Source organism: Cyprinodon tularosa, unplaced genomic scaffold (genome assembly GCF_016077235.1).
Source record: "Cyprinodon tularosa strain WSP-4 unplaced genomic scaffold, ASM1607723v1 ctg164, whole genome shotgun sequence".
NCBI classification, from domain to species: Eukaryota; Metazoa; Chordata; class Actinopteri; order Cyprinodontiformes; family Cyprinodontidae; genus Cyprinodon; species Cyprinodon tularosa.
In genome coordinates, this window is record NW_024038475.1 from 1115486 (window position 1) to 1137919 (window position 22434).

General features: G+C 38.1%; 1 protein-coding gene and 1 pseudogene across 2 annotated transcripts; both read left to right on the forward strand.

Annotated features, from left to right (window-relative positions):
- The first annotated feature begins 45 nt into the window (after window positions 1-45).
- Window positions 46-15218, forward strand: LOC119780648 (annotated as a pseudogene).
- Window positions 15219-17978: 2760 nt separating this feature from the next.
- On the forward strand, window positions 17979-20759 carry LOC119780652 (mast cell protease 1A-like). 2 transcript variants are annotated; one of them, XM_038280755.1, is made up of 5 exons: window positions 17979-18107; window positions 18210-18363; window positions 19764-19893; window positions 20015-20269; window positions 20349-20759. In XM_038280755.1, the coding sequence occupies exons 1-5, from the start codon at window positions 18065-18067 to the stop codon at window positions 20499-20501; spliced, it is 735 nt and encodes a 244-aa protein (XP_038136683.1). In that variant the 5' UTR covers window positions 17979-18064; the 3' UTR covers window positions 20502-20759. The 2 variants fall into 2 exon arrangements, with proteins under 2 accessions (XP_038136683.1, XP_038136684.1); XM_038280756.1 differs by having other exon boundaries at window positions 17997-18107; window positions 18213-18363.
- Window positions 20760-22434: the final 1675 nt, after the last annotated feature.

Sequence of the window (22434 nt, forward strand, 5' to 3'; positions counted from 1 at the left end):
TATAGGGAGTCACCGGATAGGAGACAGTTCCAGAGCAGCGAGGAGATGGAGGAAATGCCCCTGATCCTGGTGAGCATCCGATCTGGTTCTGTGGAGGACGAGAGAAAGGAGAGGTTAGAGGAGACTCTGGGAGCTTAGTTCCTTAACAGAGCTTGACCTGTTTTACCACTGAGAGAGCGGAACCAACTGGCAGCTTGCTCCAGGGAACTGTTCCAATATAAAGGGCCCCACTGATTCTCATCAAGGAGTAAACAGTTCTAAACAGTTTGCAAGAGTGGCAGATTTTGTACGGTCACAACAATAAAGGACTTGGAAGCCGTGGAAAAGTTTACCAGGCTCATACTGTGACTGCAGGTGTATAACTGGGGCAATATGATTAAAGTTTGTAGAGAAACAACCAAGGAAATAAACTTTGGAAACTGGATAGAAGTTAATATGCCAACAGGCATTAAGGAAAACTGCTCATAAAGGGTAGCTGGGTTTAGCATGACAGCTAATTGCTCGGCTAGAGAGCGGCAATTTCACTTCAAACTCCATTATGAAATAAATATCGAAATAAAAACAAAATCAAAGTTTTTTTCAATGTTTCTGTTTCTGAATCCAAAATCTGTTTTGGATTAGTGACTTTGTTATACTATAACCAGTGGCATTGCTTTTTTCATTACATGAAGAGGAGGACCATGGGAGTGAATGGAGCTAGGTCCATATGTTTCTTGAGCTAATATTTTTGCATTTCTTATATCCAATAACATGCTTTACACATTACATATTAAGGGTAGTATTTGTCCTTTTTTTTTACCATGTAAACATTGTTCTGTATAACAAATATATATTTTCAGGCCTGCTCAGTTGTATTGGCTTTGAAAGGTAAAACAGTGACTATATGGAAAAGAAAGGGCCAATATTTCCTGTGGAAGAGAAATTATCCCAATTGCATCTTTTTGTGATGAACCAACAACTTTCAGGAAATCTATCACTGTATCTTCCAGTGTTAAACCAAATTAATATGGATTTTCATATTGGACATATGGCTTCATAGACTACCTAAAAAACAAGGGAAGTAAGATTTTAAAATAGCCAGGCTGAACTATATAAAAAAAAAATTACAGATTATGTTTAGGTCTGGTAACTCAGCTAAGTTGGAAGGGTCTCATATCCACTGTATGATATGGATGTCAATCCATTCAATTTAGTTTTCAATTCAGTTTATTTATATAGCTCCAAGTCACAACACAGCATCTCAAGGCACTTTTAAGACTAAATTCAAAGAGATCATACAATCAGGTTACTGAGACTCGGTTGGCAACAGCTTTAACAAATCAATAGATAAACTGATTATGCTTCCTGTAACTGAAAGCCCTGAATCTAATCTGTGAGGCTTATTTTGATCCCAGAGATTTCAATGAAACGTGTCAGTGTGGTAACTAATTCTAGGCCACATGATCTTAATTTTGCATTTATTGATTATATTTTCTATGGCCTCCACCATTTTTTATGAGTGGTGAAGGCATAATACCAAAAAGGAAAAATAAAAGAAAATTTTAAACTGTCAGATCAGCACAATAATGTCACATAAACCAGATCAAAGGAACATGTTATATCGAAGAAGCAGTGTATCAATAGATTACAAAATGATATTGCAGAAATAACAACAGAGAGAACAGAAGCGTTTCTCATATTTACTTACATAGTATTTGCTTCAGGATTTTGAGAATTATAGATTACAAAAGATACTTCAAGTTCTTCCTGTTGCATTTGAAGGGGATGTGGTTAAAAATGAAGCAAATACTGATTTTCCTAGATAAGAAGACTTGCAGGGAAAGTATATAAAAGGGTCAGCTTAATAATTTCTGCACAGCTAGAATCAGTCTGGCACCATTTGCTGACACCATGTTTGGCATCAATACATTTCACCTTTTTGTTGTTCTGATATTCTTCCCGAAAACAGGTAAGAACAATTCAGAAATGTATTTTCCTTAAATAAACAAGTCACTGACCTACTGTATTTTTTGCTGTTGGTGTTGTGTCATTCATCCAAAACAATAACTGTGACTACATAAATGTGCCCAATGTCTATTCAGACATTTCTAAATATTGTAGCTGTCTCAAACATCCTGTAGAGACAAAAACGTGTTAATCTGCACACTTTTAGAATGGATCAATTATCCAGCTAAACCTCATGGTGTGTGAGAGGAGAGATTCGGAATTGCGCAATAAAACAAAAAGCTGCAAAAAATACCGTCAGTGCTTTCTCTCTCTCTTTTTTCTGTTAAGAAGAAGAACCATAAAGAACCACAAAGGACAAAAATTATTTTGAGCTTCTGGCTGAAATAATCCACATTGTTAAATTAAACATCTTACATAAATGATCGAGAGTTTACAAAAATTTTTAATTGTATGATACGTGCATGGTATGATGTTTCTGTCTCTTAGTTGCATTTAGAGGTACAGTAACATCCAGATAATGGGGCCTATCTCAAAAGTATGAAGTTAAAAACCACTAGACAATAGTTCATCTACAGGAAAAATTATACATAAAAACAATAGAATATTAATCCCTTTATGGTAAAATATTAACAGCTTTGTTTAGCCAAAATCTTACATTTTAAATATGGCTGTAGTGGGCAAGACATTATCGTATAATATTTGACTATCGCCACTCTAACAGCTGAGAACAGTAAACTGTTTGCGGAAATTAACCAAAAAAATATAGTGAACCTTATATGAACCTTTCAAACACCATTTCTTGCAGGACATTTTGTCATTGACTCTATTTAAAAAAAACTCCCTTTTAATAGGAACAAATCTGTTAACAAGGTGAGTCTAACCAGCAAATTAATTAAATTGTGCTGACTGGACTATTCAGTGGCTTCCCAGAACAAATACAGTACATGTTATGGAGATGATTTGGTGACTCCACAATGCTCATCTCTGCCTCCAGTATTATCATTTCCAATATTTTCACCTACATTATAAATATTATGATTGTTATTTTTTATTTTTATTTTTTTATCTAGATTTTCTTATCTTGGAAACCAAAATAAACATAAAATATGTACGAAGTTAGAAATACAAATTTTATATCAATGTTATGTAAAAATCTAGCAATATTTCTCTAATTTTGATATTCTAAATGCACGTAACACCAGGTCAGACAGATTTGTAAGTCCTGATATAGATATAGTCAAGCACTTTAATGTGTATTCTGTAGAAGTTCAAGAACCATTCTTAAGCATTTTCTGAGTTGTAAACCTTTATTTAAGGCATAAAAAAATTTGGCGATTAAAAAAGCTTAATACACCTGCCACAGTGGCTCCTGGCCAAAAAAGTCAACTTCAGGCCCAGCAGTCGAATAAAAATGTAACCATCCTATTGTTGTTCTTTTAATTCCTACTGAATATTTGAGCCTTTCTAAAAGAATATAGTGATTGACTGATCAATTGAAGCACTGAAATCTAACATCATAAGTACAGATACAAGTGAGGCTAAGAACATCATTAGTAACTTTTACCCTACATTCAATATTATGCTAAGTGCTAAAATCGTACTGAGACTCATTTAAAAGTGTGTCTAAGTAGTCACACCCCTGTTTAGCAACTTTTTCAAAAGAATTTCAGATAAGAAACGTAACATAAGGCTTTTAAGGTTGCTGTAATTAAACCTTTACTTAAGAAACCGTATCTTGACCCAGGTGACTCTGTCAATTAGGGACCTATATCCAGTCTTCCTTTCTTATCTAAAATTCTTGAGAAAATAGTTGCCAATCAAGTGTGCGATCACTTACACCATAATGAACTTTTTTTAAGAGTTTCAGTCTGGCCTTAGAGCTCATCATAGCACTGAAACAGCTCTGGTAAAATTCGCTAATGATATTCTCATGGCCTGAGATAATGGAGTATCTGTACTTGTCCTGTTAAATCGCAGTGCTGCATTTGACACAGTTGATCATAATATTCTTTTAGAAAGAACAGCACTAGACTGGTCAAATTCATGTTCATGTTAATGATAAATCTTCCTCATGCTCCAGGGTTACCTGTGGAGTACCACAGGGATCAGTGCTACAGTAGGACCAATTCTCTTTACTATATATATGCTCCCAATTGCTAGAATTATTAGACAGCATGGGGTTAATTTTCACTGTTATGCAGATGATACCCAGCTATATCTGTCTATAAATCCTGATGAAGCTAATCCCTTACATAGATTACAGGCATGCCTTGAAAACATAAAAACCTGGACTCCTAACTTCCTGCTCCTGAATGCAGACACAACACAAGTTAAAGTCTATGGACCAGAGTCTTAAAAAAAGAAGCTGATTAGTCAGTCACTTAATTTGAATGGGATTAAATTGAGCTCAGACAATAAAGTAAAAGAATAAAGTAAGGTGTCATTTTTTTATCAGGACCTGCCATTTAAATCCCTTATCAAAGATGTCTCTAGATTTTTCAGTCCTTTATCTGCAGAATATTACCAAAATTAGAAATATCCTTTCCAGTGATGATGCTGAGAAACTATTCCATGCATTTGTTACTTCAAGGCTGGACTATTGTAATTCTTTACTGTCAGGAAGTCCACAAGCTGTAGTTAAAAGCCTTCAGCTGCAGCCAGAGTTGTGATGAAAATTAAAAAGAGAGATCATATCTCTCCTATCCTAGCTTTTCTTCATTGGTTCAAAATCTATTGACATGTCTCATGATTATTTAATAGATATACATTATGAAGTGTTTACACCAGGGGTCTTCAATGTTTTCCAGGCCAAGGACCCCCGAACTGATGGCGAGATGGAATGGGAGACCCCTAATTATATATATTGTTTGAAATTTTGTCATATTAAACTGGCCCTATAGTCACTCTATTACAATGAAATTATAATGAAAGTAATTTCGGCATGGGATTATTAAAGTATTTCTGATTCTGATTCCTTGAGGATGGGACAGGTGTTATGAATAAAATGGTACCCAGCTTGAAAAAGCTCCTGTGTGTCGCTGAATGTGTGCATTGATGACTGAACGACATATTCTGCCTCCATTTATTTGTTTACTACAGTGTGTTGAATTCATTTTAATGTGGATTTAAAGAAATTTCAATTAGTGGCAAAATATATAATATGAAAAAAAAAGTCTAAACAAACAAAACTTTTGCGACTGCTATGCGGTACCTCTTTGGACCCCCTAGGGGTCATGGACCCCCTGTTGAAGACCTCTGGTTTACACCTTGAAGCTTTTTCTCTCCGGCTCTTTACCAGAAAAGAATTCAGTCAGTACAAACTCTTTAAATAACATTTCATAATGTATATGTACGTATTAAATAGCCATGAGACATGACAACAGATTTTGATAGAAATGTACTCTTAGGCCCCGTCCACACAAAGTCAAAACGAACACGAAACGCTAATATTTTCCAGAATGTTTGTCGTAAACACGGAGACGTAAAATAAATGTGATCGTCCACACTAATGCATGAAAACGCTGCAAAATGTATGCCAGGCCTGTAAGTGGCGCTGTGGTGCCAAAGCAAAAATAGGCAATGAAATGTGGGGCATGCGCACTAATATTTATACATGGTTGCCCTGCGGGTCCATTTTCGTGGTTCAGTCAAATTCAGGTGCTGAACTATGTCGTCGATATTGCTCTGTTCTTCCTGGAGATATTCCAGAAGAAGAACATTCTGTTGTAAGCCCGACAGCAGGGTGAGTAGCATGAGCAGCAACCATTCAACACAGTACGGCGCCATTGTTGTTGTGATACTGTGTCGCGCATGCGTGTTTAGAGGCGACGCTATGACGCATGCGTGTAAGAAAAAAAATGCGGTTAGAGCTTAAAGATGGAAACGCGAAAACGGCGTTTCAAAATCTTCCCACTCTGAAGGCTTAATAAAAAAAAGATTGTTTACAGACCCCCGAAACGCCGGCTTCGTATGGATGAGAGGCTGGTTTGGTGAAAAATTTGTGCGTTTAGGCCAGGGTTTGGCTTCGTGTGGACCTTAATCAGATTGGAGAAGTTACTTAGGGTTACATAAGGCAGCTGCTTACAAACCTGGCTCACTTCTTGGGAAGTGGCCATGATTAACAGTTAAAGAAGCATTTTATACATCTCGAGCATGTCAAATCATCACATCATTACATCATATACTTAAATCATACAGATGAGGGGACATCCATGGCTCCAACCTTATCAAAAAATTACATGTTGTTCTTAGCTGAAGGACACCATTCTCTTTCCATTCCCAATTCTTTGCCATGTACAGAATGAAGAAGATTTTAACTGAATATAGCCAGACCGAGGACCTGGCCTAATTAGATAAACTACTGGGGAAACATTGGTTCTGACACGCAACAGGCAGGTAATATTAGGGTGTAATAAACTCACACATAATCAATAATAATTATCCTAGCACCGGTTAAATCCCCCCCTCCGGGGGTCCTGTGGGGGGAGTATGGAGTACCAGGCCCTTTAATAAGGGCTGTTAGGTCTCTGTACGACTGGTGTCAGAGCCTGGTCCGCATTGCTGGCAGTAAGTCAGACTTGTTTCCGGTGAGGTTTAGACTCCGCTAAGGGTGCCCTTTGTCATCAATTCTGCTCATAACTTTTATGGACAGAATTTCTAGTCGCAGCCAAGGTGTTGAGGGGATCTGTTTTGGTAGCCATAGGATTGCATCTCTGTTATTCGCAGATGATGTGGTTCTATTGGCTTCGTCAGGGCGTGATCTACAGCTCTCACTGGAGCGGTTCGCAACCGATTGTGAAGCGGCCAGGATGAGAATCAGTGCCTCCAAATCCGAGTCCATGGTCTTGAGCCAGAAATAGGGTAGAGTGCCTTCTGCGGGTTGAGGAGGATGTACTGCCCCAAGTAGAGGAGTTTAAGTATCTTGGGGTCTTTTTCACGAATGAGAGGAAGATGGATCGGGAGATCGATAGGCAGTTCGGTGCACAGCGTCTGCTGTGAACGAGGGTGCTGTACCGGTCTGTTGCGCTGAAGAGAGAGCTGAGCCAAAAAGTAAAAGCTCTCGACTTACCGGTCGATCTACCTTCCTACCCTCATCTATGGTAATGAGTTTTGGGTAATGACCGAAAGAACGAGATCCCGGATACAAGCGGCTGAAATGAGATATCTCTGTATAGTGTCTGGGCTCTCCCCTAGAGATGGGGTGAAGAGCTCAGTCATCTGGGGAGGACTCAGATGAGTTGGCTCGGGCATCTGATTAGGATGCCTCCTGGACGTCTCCCTGGTGAGGTGTTCCAGGCACGTACCACCAGGAAGAGGCCCAGGACATGCTGGAGAGACTATGTTTCTCGGCTGGCCTGGGAGCGCCTTGGGATTCCCCCAGAGGAGCTGGCCCATGTGGCTGGGGAGAGGGACATCTGGGACTCCCTACTGAAGCTGCTACCCCCGCGACCCGACCCCGGATAAGTGGAAGAAGATGGATGGATGGATGGATGGATGGATGGATGGATGGATGGATGGATGGATGGATGGATGGATGGATGGATGGATGGATGGTGTGGAAGATATACTGACTGTCTTAAACAATTATAGTTAACGCCTCTAAGGGGAGCCTGATACCTATGCTAAGGCAGGATTTTGGGGGACACAGGCAGTTGATAGAGCAATCAAGCTATGGCTAGAGGCATGTTCGGTTGTTGAGCGAATGTAAGAAAATAAAAGGCACAAAGCCAAAGAAACAACCTAGTGTGATGATTGCTACAGCCACCGTAGGATATCACAGATGGCTAGATATTAAATCCAGAATAGAATTTAAAATCCTCCTTCTCACATATAAAGCCTGAATTGGCCAAGCTCGATCTTACATCATATGATTGTTCCTTATGTTCCTAACAGAGCACTTTGCTCTTAATCTGCAGGTTTACTAGTGGTTCCTAGAATTTCTAAAAGTAGAATGGGAAGCATATCTTTTAGTTATCATGCTCCTCTCCTGTGGAACCAACTACCAGTTTTAATCCATGAGGCAGACACTCTGTGTACTTTTAAGGGTAGGCTTAAAACAGACAGAGAAGCAAGCCAAGCCAGCACAAGGATCAGTGACGCCTTACCACCGGCAAAAAAATAGAATGAAAGCGAAAAGTGCTAAGTAGTGAAGTAGTAGAAAGTGTGTCTGAAAGTGCTGCTATACCATTAGAGTAACTTCAGAACTAATAGAAAAGGTTATTTGGCAGCAACAGAGAGAGCCTGAGGAAGTCACAGGATATAGGTCTACTATTACAACAACAACAGGAACTGACGCCATACACCTTACCACCCGCACGGCACAGCAACCCATACCCAGCGTATACCATCACAGGCAGGCTAGTGCACATTAGCAAAAGAACTCTGATTACTTAAATCTCCCTTTATGACTGTAAGATATCCAACCCCCTTAGCTTTTCACATAAATGTACATTCCATACTGAATGAAACTGGTTTAACGCTATTAGGAAAATATCAAAGAGAGAAAAGGTCTAGGTTCTTATGGAGTAAGAGTCCTTGTTTTTTAGAACTGTTTACTTTTTGTTTCATTTGATGTCTCTCTCCAGTCTCTTAGTCCCTCTTCTTCGGAGAAACTGCATAATTATTGCAAAAAAGCCTTTGGTGCTTTTCATCCAAAAAAAAAAAGGTTCTGGACCAAGATTAATTTACTTATTTGATTGTTTAATTTACTTATAGGTCTTCCAGAGGATGTAACAGAAACATTATCAATGGCATTTGAAGGACCCAAAAACGTGACTATATTGAACTGAGATCACATAATTTTTAATTGTAATGAAGCTCGTATTTTAGGTTAGGGGCTGCACTGTTTTTATGGTATTGAGGTTGCCCACATTTGCAGGTTGTACAGTCTCAGCAACTGAGTGGTAACAGGATTCTCTCCTCTGTTCTCCTCTGAGGTCTCATCAGGTGTGTGACCTCTCGCACCCTTGAAAGGACTTTTCTTTCATTTTATATATTTCAACTCAAAGCACTTTAGTTTATTGTTTGCTGATGATTTTGCCCTTTTCTCATAAGCATTGATGGTAAGCTTAATTGCTTATTGAATTACCCATTGTAATCTAATTAGATAGTTAAATTTTTCGTGGAAGAGATTATAAAGATTTACTAATTGTTCAAGAATATGGTTCTGTTTGCAATGAGCAGAATCCCCCAAAAAAGCAATAAAATTATTGCTGTTTTTTTTTTTTTTTATTGAAAACAAGATCGGAAAGGTAAAAAAAAAATTATGTAAAAGATTGTGAGAATCGTTCATATTCATAGATTGAACACACCTTGACCCAGACTGTCGTGGGCTCAAAGATGATGAGAAAAGTTGAAAGTATGTCAGCTTAAGGGATGTGGCTTTAAAAACAAAGATTGTTAAAGATAATGACTGCCTGCTAAAATGTATAAAAGACCCAGATTTACACTCTTGTGGACAAAAATTAAATTTGTTGGCATCATGCACAGTCTAAGCACATTTCTGCTTTTCTACATTCTGGCATGTCTCAAAATTGGTAAAATATCATCAGATTTTTACTCTAACTGTCTCACAGAGCATATATTTAACCTTTTGTTCTGTTTTCAGTCCATGGAGCTGACATCATACATGGAGAAAAAGTGAGAAGCGACTCTATGTTGTACATGGTCTCTGTGCAAAACAAATGGGTCATGTGTGTGGAGGGTTTCTGGTCAGCGAGGACATTGTAATCACTGCTGCACACTGCAGTGCTGAGTGAGTCCAGGGTGCTCTTCTGTGTCTGTTCTTTACTCTTAACAGTAAAAAGGCTCTCTTTTAAGGATTTCACAATTCAAATTTTCAGAGAAATCGATCATGTTATTCTGGGAACCCACAATCTAAGGAAGTGGAATATTAGTCCATTGTACATTGAATACATGTGCAAATACCCAACTTATAAATCTGTCGGATTTGGTGATGACCTTATGATCCTTAGAGTAAGTAACACAAGTTATATGTAAAGGGATATTTTGTAAATATCTAGTAAGTTGGTGTCATTTTTTTTGTATCTTCAGTTGTCTGGAAAAGCTCCTTAACAAATTGGTGAAAACACTCCCGATTCCAAAAGATGAAATAAAGCTGAAGGAGGGTGAGATCTGCTCTGTAGCAGGATGGGGTAAAACTGAGAGTAAGGATTTTATAGTAGATGATATGGGAGTGGTGAATGTTTCACTCCTAAATCCACAACTCTGTCAAAAGATTTGGGGGCCTGGTCTTCCTCCCAAAGTGATCTGCGCTGGTGGATATAATACAAACAAAGGATTTTGTCAAGTAAGTTATATTTTTTTGTATATCATCATGTGATCATTGTAATTATAAAACTTAGTGAGATTTCTGTCTTTTAAAGGGTGATTCTGGTGGTCCTTTGGTATGCAAAGGAATGGCTGTTGGTGTTGTGTCCTTCAACAGACACCGTAACTGCAAATACCCTGATGTGCCTAATGTCTATACAGACATATCTAAATATCTTCAATGGATCAACAAGATTATCGAAACAAAGAAGTGAGTGCTGTAACCTTGTTGCATGAGTTCTCGTAAATGAGGAACATACCGGTACTCATCTTTTTTTTCAGTGTCTGTCTCAAATTGTGAAATAAAGGGTTAAAATACTAAAAGCTCATTTATCAGTAAAAACACATGCATACAGAAAAGTCCCCAATCAAATAAAAGGTGTATCAGACCAAACACATCGGTTATGAGTTCAAAAATATAAATAAACGTTTAAGCATCACTCTGTATATTTCTTTTTTTTTTTTAACCTGGCATCATTTTACTGTCACATTTATCTCCAATTACCTGCAGAACCAATTTATACTTCCTTGCCATCTTTTGCACAAAAAAAATCACAGCTGATGCCATATATTTTGATATCTATGTCGATGTATATCTATAGACATATAAAAGAGGGCAGATGGACCTAGTATTCATGTAAGATAGACAGTGGGATGTTTTAAAACGTTTAATGACAAAAATAAACAAACAGAACAGAACGTGGGCTTCTGTGGATGTGCGGACATGCAGGGGCTGCAAGGGGAGGTGGGGCACCACCCATAACTGGCACTCTGTTTGTGGAAAAAACACAGGTAAATGACTACGATAATCTTACTAAAGATGATTATCAGTATGAGTCACTTACCTGGATTAACAGTTCAGTCCCTTCTCACGGGTAAGGCAGGATGCAGTGCTGAGCTGTCCAGACTGTCCCCAATCCTCTAACCTCAGTGAGCAATTCCAAATAAGAGCGAACAGATCCAGATCAGGGAAACAGTTCAGAACAGGACAATTCAGAGATCCAGGAATCCATAGCCCAACCAGGGGTTCCGATCCATGCAGGAACAGACAGATCCAGGGCTCCAGGAATCCACAGAGGGCCCAGGCAGGTTCAGATCGAGCGCAGACAGACAAGCTGAGATGGAAACAGGCAGGCCCAGTGGTTGAGAGGAACAGAGACAAGACATGGTACCGGGAGAAACTGAGGAACTTTAAACTGGCTCCATGCAGGAGCCAAGATCACGGGACTTAAAACTGACTCCCCCCCCACACATAGAGCTGAACGGGCTCCGTAGAGAAGAGCCAGAACCCAAACTCCCTCCTTATGTGGAGAAGAGCCTGGACACGACCAGGAGACAAAGACAAACACCAACACCATTTTTACACACTGACCCCTGAGAGCAGCGACATGAACCATGGACATAGCTCAAACAGAAACTAACAAAAAAAAACAAACAGAAATAGCTAATGATCTGAATCGTATATAAAGCAGAACGAGCAGGTGGATAAGATGAATGATAATTAGAGAGTGGAGATGGTATGACAGGTGATAGCTGTTCATGTTCTTTTTTTAAGTTTTTGATATCTGAGTCCTGTGTGAACTGTTGTGTCAAATGTAGACGTACATATAGCTCAAAGTTCAATCAAATATGTCTTGGGTTTTAACATTCAAAAATACCTGGTACAAGTAGAATTCAGGACCACATTTAGGAGCAGTGTTTCCAGAGACTCTGACAAGGTCATTTAATCCCCAAAATATCAGATTTGGGCAGTGATGTCAAAAGTAAACACTTTTTTTACTTAAGTAGAATTATAGATGCTGCAGTTTATAAACACTCTGGTAAAAGTTGAAGTATCAACTTGACCTCTTTACTAAAGTAAAAGTGAAAAAGTATGTGCTTTAAAAAATACTTAACTATTTCAAAAAATTCTTTGAGATAGGGCCCAGGATGAGGGAGGTCTTGTTGGTCTCCGTCTCCATCTCCCGATACGCTCCTGCCTCTCTCTGACCTTTCAGACATTTCAACATCTTTTTCTGAATCAGACATTGTAGCATGACATAGACAATTTAGGATTGAAGACACATGCTTGCTTCTGATGATTTCCTTTGGCGTCAGCACAAATTTGACGAATAGCTAACCAATGAGTGTTTGTGTTAAATGACTGAACCAATTACACTAGTTTTCACTAGATGTGGATGGTACCAATGATCTGCATTGGATGGCGCACATGACATGAAATAAAATATTTATAGAGGCTACTGCACCAAACCAATCATGACTATTCTTTATGTCTACCAAGTGCACAAATCATTTTCGCATACATATTATTTTATAGTTGATTCAAAATTAATTTCCAAAACTGAATATAGTAATTATTACCATATGATCATTTGTGATCATAGCTCAGTTATTATCCATCTCAAACAAAATATTCCAATGCAAACTTATGGCTAGCACTTGAATCCTATGTTGCTTGCTTATGCACCCTTTAACACACATATCAGGGATCAGTGACAAATTATTTTTATTGGAAAACTATATGCACATATGATGGGAAAAGAAATTATAGCCACATAATAGCCAAGTGTGATAGATTAGACATAATTAAGGAGGGGAAAAAAATCTGCTGATGGAATTTATCAAAATTCTAAACTGTTCTTAATCTACAATATGAGCATTATACTATATTTGAAAAAAATACATTCGTAAGATTTATTTAACATTAAAAATACCTTTTGAACTTGATGAAAATCATTAGAATCTGTTTTTGCAAGGTAGCAAAATGGTGAACAGATGAAGTGTTCCATTTATAAAGTTGTATCTAAGTTGGTTCTGGAGTAATTTGAAACAACAGTAAACTGAGGTGGATAAATTGATAGTTCTTTCTGAGGATGAGGATCTTGACCACCAGGGAGGGGTAAGAGAATTAGAGAATGGTAAGGGGCTGATGTTTCAGGGTGGATTCCAGGTGGATATCCTGAGAGGTGGAGAAGATGGCTGGAGCGACTGACTGTTCACTTAGAAGGATGGCCAGGCCGACCATGCAGAGGACTTAAGGAAGGAGCAGTTACCAGAGGTGGAAACTTGACCAGATGCACCTACATAGATGCCGCAGGTGGGGAATGGAGTAATCAGCCTGTCCAGTCTCCTCGTCTGCAGGAGGAGCTTCTCTCTTTCAGCGATTGAGTTTACATGAACTTGGGGCTTCGTCTGAATTCGCACGTTTCATGGTGGAAGTTTAGAATTGTGAGATTTGCAGAGAAAGGAGGTGTCGATGGGGTTTGAATTTCTCTTTTGCACTCTATGACCCCTTTAAGAAACTGCTGTAACCCTCCATTCTGGAATAATCTATGGCTGAAGGTCAGAAGATATGAGAGAGTCGAATTGTCAATATCCAGCCTAGGGTAAATATGTCCTGGTGCCAAGTGAATCAATGGACATCCTTATGTTCAAACATGGTGTACATGATATATCCATTATTTCTACAGAAGTCTAGCATTGAAAAACCACTCCGGTTCAGAGCTGGGCGTCAAATCCTATCTTTTTAGAGTATTTCTTTAGAACATCTTATCTGAAAGACAGTCGATCTGAGTAGGCACTGATTACATACCATTTGGGACGGGCTTACTGGGTAATGAATTCCTGAGTGAACTTGAAGAAAAAAGGTCCTGTTAACAAAGCGCAGCAGATCATGGCGAACTGAGGCTAAATGACGTTATGCACGATTTGGAAGTTCTGTTAAGTGTCACTGTTGATTCCCACATGGACCTCCCCCAGTAAAATGATGTAAAACTCAGAGAGGGCCGCTATCCAGACAGACCTCAAGCCCTGGGCTCACTCCAAGGTGAAGTCTCAGCTGCACTGTATTGGAAAATTTTATGTGCCTCCACTTTCTTGTCATAAAGTTTGATACAAGAACTTTCCAGATAGTAAATGAGACGCAAGGAAACCCCGGTCTTCAGTGTATATATTCCATGGTACTTTTCCACTGGTACCAAATATTCTGACCGACTCCAGGGGGTGTAAAACACAAACACCAAGCTTACAACACCACACTAAAGGTGGAAGTAGGAAAAAAAGCCTTTCCCTCCCTTTATAAAGCCTCTTTATCAATCTTCTGATTGTAGTGAGTTTAATGGGTTGAATAAAAAAATGTTTTTAAAAATGTATATTTGCGTACCCTCATCTGCAGGAGGAGTCTCTCTCTTTCTCTTTCTTGTAGTCACATTTTCTTTAAGTCATGATCTTGGCACTGATGACTCCACCCAGTTTCTCATCACCGTTCATCTGTTCCACCTGCTCCAGTCTTTATTTAACCCTATCTGCTCCCAGTCGGCAGTGCCAGATTATTGTTGAGAGTCTTCTAGGGAGTATTGGGGTTTTCTGATTGCCTCTGGACCTCTGAGCCTCCCTGTTCTTGTTCTGATCTGTTTGCCTGATCTGTCTTCGGACTCCTGCTGGATTATGACTGTTGACCAAACTTGGAATTGCTTCCTAACACCGACCTGGATTTCCTTCAGGTACTTCTTCGGGTCTCTGATTTTCTTTGATCTGATCTCCTGCCTGTTCTTCGGTCTTTGGGGCTTCAGCCTCTGGGGCTCTCTGGGCAGCATTTGCTGCGTCTTGCTGACAGTCAGTCAGTTGGAATTGACCTCTACCTCTTGGTTCTGTCAGGACTTCTGTCTGTCTGTATGTGTTTTCTGTGTTTGTCTCCCTTCCTCCACCAGGAGGCGCCTGGTTCTGGTCCGCCTCCTCACACACCTGCTGATGGTTACTTTGTTAACGGAGTGTTCTTAAGCTGCTGACTGCCACTATCTCGACGCCAGTGTGTTTGCCAGTTTTGGGTAGTCTAGCCAAGCTGAGTTTTGCTGAGTCAAACTGAGTTCTTGTCAACCTGAGTTTTAACATTGTTTGTCTTTTGCCTCTTGGCAGGAAGTCATCCTGCTAACTGGATTTTTCGGACCTTCTCTCCCTGGAAGGATCAACTGAGCTACAGATTGAGCTGGGGTTCAAACAGGAGGTTTGGATCCACTTTCCCCAAGAGATCGTTTGAGCTTCGCACTGAGAAAGGGATTAATCTCCACTATGATCCGTTCAAGTACCACAGGAAATCTGAGTGGCAGTCAGTTTTCTCCATTCACCTAATAACAACTGCATTCTGGGTAATCCCTGTTCCGCCCTCCACCGAATCAGACAAACACTGGAACTACAGCATACAGACTGGAGTCAAGGATTCAACAACTTCTCTGGAAACGTGAGTCAGCAACCAAATTCTCTTCTCCAAGTTCACGAGTCAAATTTCCCTCTGAGCCTGAACTAACCGCTGTGTCTTCCCCTCACTTTTCAGTTCCGGTTGAGCAGTGTTCAGAGCAACACTTCTCTCTGAATTATCTCTTCAAATAAAACCTGTTAAACCTTTTCCCTGGTCTCCCTGTTTGGTCTTCTGCATTTGGGTCTGAACCTTAGTAAAACCATGACAGGTTCAGACTGAACTTTAAAACCAGGTTAGTGACTGACTCTATTCATAATCTTCCTCTGTTAGATTTACGTGCTCACTAACCTGTGTTTCCTCCTCCAGAGTTTCTTACCTCAGACAGCAGCTGTTCTCAGAGACCAGCTTATTTTTAATAAAAGATTTTTGAGTAATCTGACTGTCTGTCTTGCCTGAATACTGGGTCCTTCGGTTCTGATTATGACAGAAACAACCTTGGCCGTTTCTCCATTGCTGTGTCCAAACAGCCACCTTAATCCTTAGAACTCTCAATCACTATATAGAGTGTGGACTATATAATGGTTTACTTACCATTCAGACAGATGATATCTCCGCCTCCATTGCACTGTCCCTGTGGCTTCTTTGTTATTAGTCGCTGCTGTCGGGCAGCGACAGTCTATGGTGACAAAGCATTCTGGTATATATTTGCTACACTAGTGACCATGGATGATCACTACTTTTCAAGGTGCATTGTTGAAATTTCGAGTCCACTTCGTTTTCATCCACTAGACGTTCAGTCACTCATCTAAAATGGCCTAACCACTAGAGCCCTATATAGTGATTAGTGTGAGAAGTACACACGGCTATGCTGAGAGAGGGTTGTGGAAGCATATACACAAAATGTTGCCTCTGATTATGATTTTTTGTTTTATACGGCAAAATGTTCACTCGATTTGTGTTTCTGTGTTAATTATTCCCCCAATAAATAAAAAACGTAATAATTTATTATCAAATAGACACTATTAATAACAGGAGGTAAAATGCAGCTTCAGAAGAGCCGAGCGTGTGGTGACATCATGAGTAGGCTTCTGTTCCAATAGACCCATATTTATGCTGCGTGCTCCTGTTTTCCCCAAGTCCATGCTTTGCTGTGTTCTTGTGAAGAACGTATTTGGCAAGGACATGAGTCCATACTTGTGTTCTTAGGAATTTAGAAACAGGCTCTGTTTAGATTTGATAAACATGGTGCACCACTGGTGAAATTAATGTTAATGCTCACTGAGTCTGACTAAACAATCCATGATATGTTTTACTGTCTGCTTATTTCCTCTTTTTCCATTAGTTTTGAAGGGTTAGGCTACTACGGTTGGACTGGCCAGCATCATTCGATTCAAGCTACCATATTATCAGGCATATGGTAACAGCCATTTTGTGAGTCTTCTTACCCTTTTGTTCTAGCTGGCCTGACCTTAAACTGAACTAACCTATTCTATACGATATCACTACATGTTAATGCTTTTCGTATTCATTGTTCATTTTCTCTGTAGAACCAAATGAAGCTTCACTGTTTAAGTGCATTTAATAGCTCTGTGTCAGTGTTATTCACATTCATCTGCTGCTATTTTAAAGGACACCATGAAATCTTCCAGCCTTAAAACTTGAACATTCCTCAGACTCTTGACAGATTTTTAACCCCCCTCCCCTTTTTATTTGCTTATAATTACTTGTGCTTATTTTCAGTAGTGTTTAATGTTGCACAGTTATTAGATACCAACTCTGATTGGCGATTAATAACTCTGCTGATAGCCATAGTCTAAATTATTAAATTGGTGAAGGCAACTTTACATAAAAGACTAAGAACACTGGCGAGAAAGCAAATTAAAGTTATACTCATTGAAATAATAATCATTATTTGTTTTTACCCTAGATTTGAAAGACCTTTTAACTATAACTGCCAATTCTAGTTATTTAAAACATTCATAATCTTCTGGTAAAACTGTACCAAAGCTTCTTCATCAGCATAAGCTATCATATCATTTATATATTGCTAAAAGTAAACTTTATAAAACTGAGGGTTTTTCTTGCTACACATTCTGTGTTTTAAGTTTCTTCTATTAAATAGTAAAAAGTACTACATATATGGAAGCGTTTTGCAACGTTGCTGTGGTACTTTTTTAATGTTTAAAGTTAAAATACAAAAGAAAAGTTGCATTAAGCCACATTCTTTCTTCACAAAATTGCTTTAGACTAAGCTGTGATGTAACAACATTAAAGAAGGAAGTGTTTCAGCTGTTTAAACAGAATTCTTTTTAAAAGATTAAAGGGTAGATAAAACATTAAGCGAAACCTGTAGTGCATTTCTTCCTCTATTATTAGTTTTCTGTATCACTGATATCTTACTAAAGATTTCAAACCCAATTTAGAAACCTGCTTGAGGATATCGTAAGATGTATTTTGTCATACTGACAGCCCAACAGCTTGTTGGCAAACAAGCTGAAGCAATAAAGAGACCAAAATAAGGAAGTTGTTTCCTTTTTGTATCCATTCCTTAGATGTTATGAAGCAAAAAGGACAGTTTGGGCTTCTCAGGAGACCATGGCCATCAGCTTCATACTTATACTGCTCTCCCTGTTCCAAGGTAAGCTACAATATGCTGGGACTAGTAAAGTCAAAGAAAAGAGAATAAAATGAGAAAAATATTGATTTAATGCAGAACTAAGGCTTTTTTTTTATATTTCAGTAGCTGAAGGCTCTAAGATTGTTGGAGGAAGAGATGCTGTACCCCACTCCCGACCGTACATAGCCTCACTTCAAATTGGAGGTCGACATATATGTGGTGGAGTCCTCATAAGAGAGGACTTTGTGCTCACAGCAGCACATTGTGACTTATCAATGTAAGTTTTGCTCAGAAGGTATAAGAAACTCTAAGTTCAAATTAAAGCAACTCTTGTTCTGAGGCTAAAATAAGTCTTTCTTTGATTAGAAAGAATATGTGGAAGGAAAGTAAAGGTGTTGATCTTTTTTTTTAAGTACGGTATATTCTAACTGCCTTTTGCCCAGTTGATATAATTTTAGCAAAATGAAAAATTTAAAGAAATGCATACGTCTGATTATGATTTATAAGGATTTGTCAAATATTAACTTTGATAAAACATAAAAAAGCAAATATCTATCTATCTTTTTTTTTTCTTTTTCTTTTTTTTTTTTTTTTTTTTACAAAGAAATAACATTTTGTGTATGCTTCCACAACTTTTCACAGAGATTTGCATTCCTTCAAAACAGAAGTGGTCGACTGCCTCATTTTATTGCTCTCAGATGTCATTTTATATGCCTTCTGTTGGACAGAGATCAAGAAAGTGTCAATGCTATTTTGATTCCTAACTAAACCAGTGAGGGTCATTGTCCATTTGGAAAAGCCATTTGTCTCCATGCTTTAACCCCCTGACTTAGTTTGAGATGTACATAACGGAATCCTGCTCCCAAAAGCATTTTTCTGTTTTATGCAGCCTTTGGAGTGTTGATGTTATTCTCAAACATCCCAGACTTCTGGGAGAGGTCACAACTCTCTTGTGATATCTTGGCCGTTTTTTTTGTTTTTTTTCAAACAAAAATTAGATTTAATGATTTAAAGATATTTAAAACTTTACAACTCTGTAACACCTGTAACACCATTATTTTAACATTTAAATAATTACTTGAAGGCATAGTAATTCATAAACATAACTTTTAAGAAAATAATAAAAAAAAATTATTCTAGCTTTTGGCCAAACCACATCATTTTGGTAATCCAAGCTGGCTTTAAAGCAGGAGACATAAGTCTTCTTTAATGTCAGACAGTGAAGGAAAAAGGTTTATCTGTCTGTCTGTCTTTCTATCTTGTACATAAAGGAGGCTAATTTGTCCTGTTTTATGACAAATGCTCAGAGCAATAAATTTTTTTATTATCTACAGGTGGATAATCCAGGTCCAGAAAGTAAAAAAATCTGCCTAGTTTTCCGTCATCTGATCACTTAACCAGTCTTGTGGGGCTGGAAATGCAAATGATTGGAACTAATCTCTGTACAGGCTTTAAGCTATCTGAAGCTGGGTTGTTCAGCTCTATTTTAATTCCCAAACACAAATGATGATTTTACTCAAATGCTTACCGACTAAGCCCTTCATAGTAGCATTAGAAAAACTACGCAAGTTTTAATAGTCTCAGTTTATTTCCAGATTTTATTTTTGTCATATAGAAAGAAATTGTTCTGCTTAATTACACTAATAAATGTAACATGTATAATTCTATGATTTCTAGACCATACACGGTTGTGCTTGGAGCAGATAAACTGGAGGGAAATGAGCCAGCAAAGCAGCACATTGATGTTCTCAGTACCTTTCCCCATCCAGACTACACTGATCTTGCAAATGATATTATGCTGCTAAAGGTTGGGTGAAATATATCAGGTTTTAAAATCAGTAAACCCTTCTTGCTTAGATTTTTTTGATAGATTTTTAAATTAGTTCAACACTAATATTTCTTGTTTTTTATTGTAAATGTATTCTCAGCTTAGCAGACCAGCAATTCTAACCAAAGAAGTGCAGCTGATCTCTATGAAGTCCAACCGCCCCAAAGTGGGAAGTAAATGCCTCACAGCAGGCTGGGGAGACATAGGGGACAACAACACATTGGCAAACAGGCTTCAGGAAGTCAATGTCACCATTATGCCAACACGTACTTGTCAAAGACGATGGAGAGAAGTTCCCATAACCAGATCAATGGTTTGTGCTATGGGGGCAGAAAGACTACAGGGCTTCTGCTCGGTAAGGCTGGTTAAAAATGCAAAGAAAAATTTACTAACGTTCATTAGACCTCATTATTTCTTGCATTTTTCTGCTGCAGGGGGATTCAGGAGGTCCACTGATCTGTAATGGAACTTCAGTAGGTGTCGTTTCCTTTTCTGGACGTAGATGTGGAAACCCAATGACTCCTGATGTCTACACACGAGTTGCTTCCTTCAGGGAATGGATTGAAAAAATTTTAAAGGAAAATTAGTCAACATTCTTTCATCTGATACACTGTCATCCTCCAGAGAAAGACATTCAACAAGAGCTTTTCTAAACCTAAAAAAAATGACTTTGAGATTTTGTGATCATTGATAACTTCTAAAGTTGGCAAGACCTAAATGTTTTGCCAACTTTAGAAGCCACTTCAAATGTCTGTTAAAGTTAATTAAATCAAGCAAAATATGAACAAATCAAACTGTCATAAAAAATGCAATCTGATATGAAAATAAAGTTCAATGATGCATAAGATTTTGATTTATTTCAATAAATGCTTGATATAGTAAAAGCAAATGTATTACCATACGTATTTTTTTTTAATTAAAGGTTAAGTTGTATATAAATGTATTGGAGCACCCTATAAAGGTGTTATAGGAAAGAAAGAAAGAAAGAAAGAAAGAAAGAAAGAAAGAAAGAAAGAAAGAAAGAAAGAAAGAAAGAAAGAAAGAAAGAAAGAAAGAAAGAAAGAAAGAAAGAAAGAAAGAAAGAAAGAAAGAAAGAAAGAAAGAAAGAAAGAAAGAAAGAAAGAAAGAAAGAAAGAAAGAAAGAAAGAAAGAAAGAAAGAAAGAAAGAAAGAAAGAAAGAAAGAAAGAAAGAAAGAAAGAAAGAAAGAAAGAAAGAAAGAAAGAAAGAAACATGTTTAGATTTAAAGGAATATTTAAGTGAAGGGACTCTGACTGGTCAAAATCTAGGCCTTTGTTACATACAGAATACCAGGGCCGTGCAGAGACCACTAAAGGGGCAGGTGCTCAAAAAAAAAAAGGGCACATCTTATCGCATTTTAGGACAGAATATTAACAAAGTCACATAGCTTTCAGAGTTTAATGAACAATGATAAATTACAAAATTGTGAGACATACAATCAAAGCTAAGGGAAATCTCTACATAGAACATAGAACTATGCATATGTAAAATATTTGATTAGTAATTTCTTTCTGCAGGTCTATTTTGTTATAGGAAAGTATTACAATATTCAAACCTGCAATTTAGCCAAAGATGTAAATCAGAGCTGGACCACCAGACATATTTTGTCTTTACAGAATTAAACTGTTAAAAATGCATACAAGGGCACAATGCAACCTTTTAGTGTACTGTAATCTATAAAAAAAGAATGTCTGCCTGGTTTGCTGTACTGACAGTGGAGATGGAGAAGGTCCATTCAGAAAAGCAGAGCTGCTGCATCAAACTTTAACGTGGAACTGCAGAAAAAAAGAACAAAACAAACATTTTATTAATGCATGTCACCATGAGAAAAGCCTACTCTGTTTGTGTCTTAGTGTATTTTGTAAGTACCTATATACATTTTCTTCAATCTTTCCTCTTCGTTTTTTTTTTGTCAGTTTCTCTTTTCTTTTTTTCCTCATTGTCTCATCTTTTCTGTGTTGAGTGAAGGTCAATGTCTTATTTATTTCAGTCTCTTGCCTTTCTTTTCCCCCCAAACTAAATCCAAGATTATGATCCAAAAACTTATTTTCCATCATGGTGATTTAACTGTTTAAAAACAAATTTCCAACTTTTAAGGATTTTTGCTATTTTTGTTCTCTTTTGTTCACAGCAGCAGTTTTCTGTTAGCCATGTCTTTAAAAATGTTAATAACCTCACTGTGAATGATTGGCACATCCTTCTCGATTGCCAACAAAAGAGGGTCTGACAACCGATCCTCCTTGCATAAGCTGCGCAGTTTTGTTTTCACCAGCTTCATTATATCTATCATATATCTATCATGGTAGTTCTGGATGAGTTCTCCTTTAAGATACATTTACCTAACGCTAGAATAAATGAAATGTACATCATGCAGCAAAGGAAATGTGATGTGCCCCTATTGCATAAGTAATACTGAAGAATGTCCTACTATCATTAACGACACAGGGAAGCGTTTTAGTTATCTTGCTTTGCTAGCAAAGTCATTAGCTAGCAGCTAGCTC

Bases quoted from the DNA above. Each gene is read 5' to 3' on its own strand.
- LOC119780652 (XM_038280755.1), top strand. From the start codon at position 18,065: ATGGCCATCAGCTTCATACTTATACTGCTCTCCCTGTTCCAAG. The intron at 19,894-20,014 runs GTTGGGTGAAAT...ATGTATTCTCAG, and splicing joins ATGATATTATGCTGCTAAAG to CTTAGCAGACCAGCAATTCT. The intron at 20,270-20,348 runs GTAAGGCTGGTT...TTTCTGCTGCAG, and splicing joins GACTACAGGGCTTCTGCTCG to GGGGATTCAGGAGGTCCACT.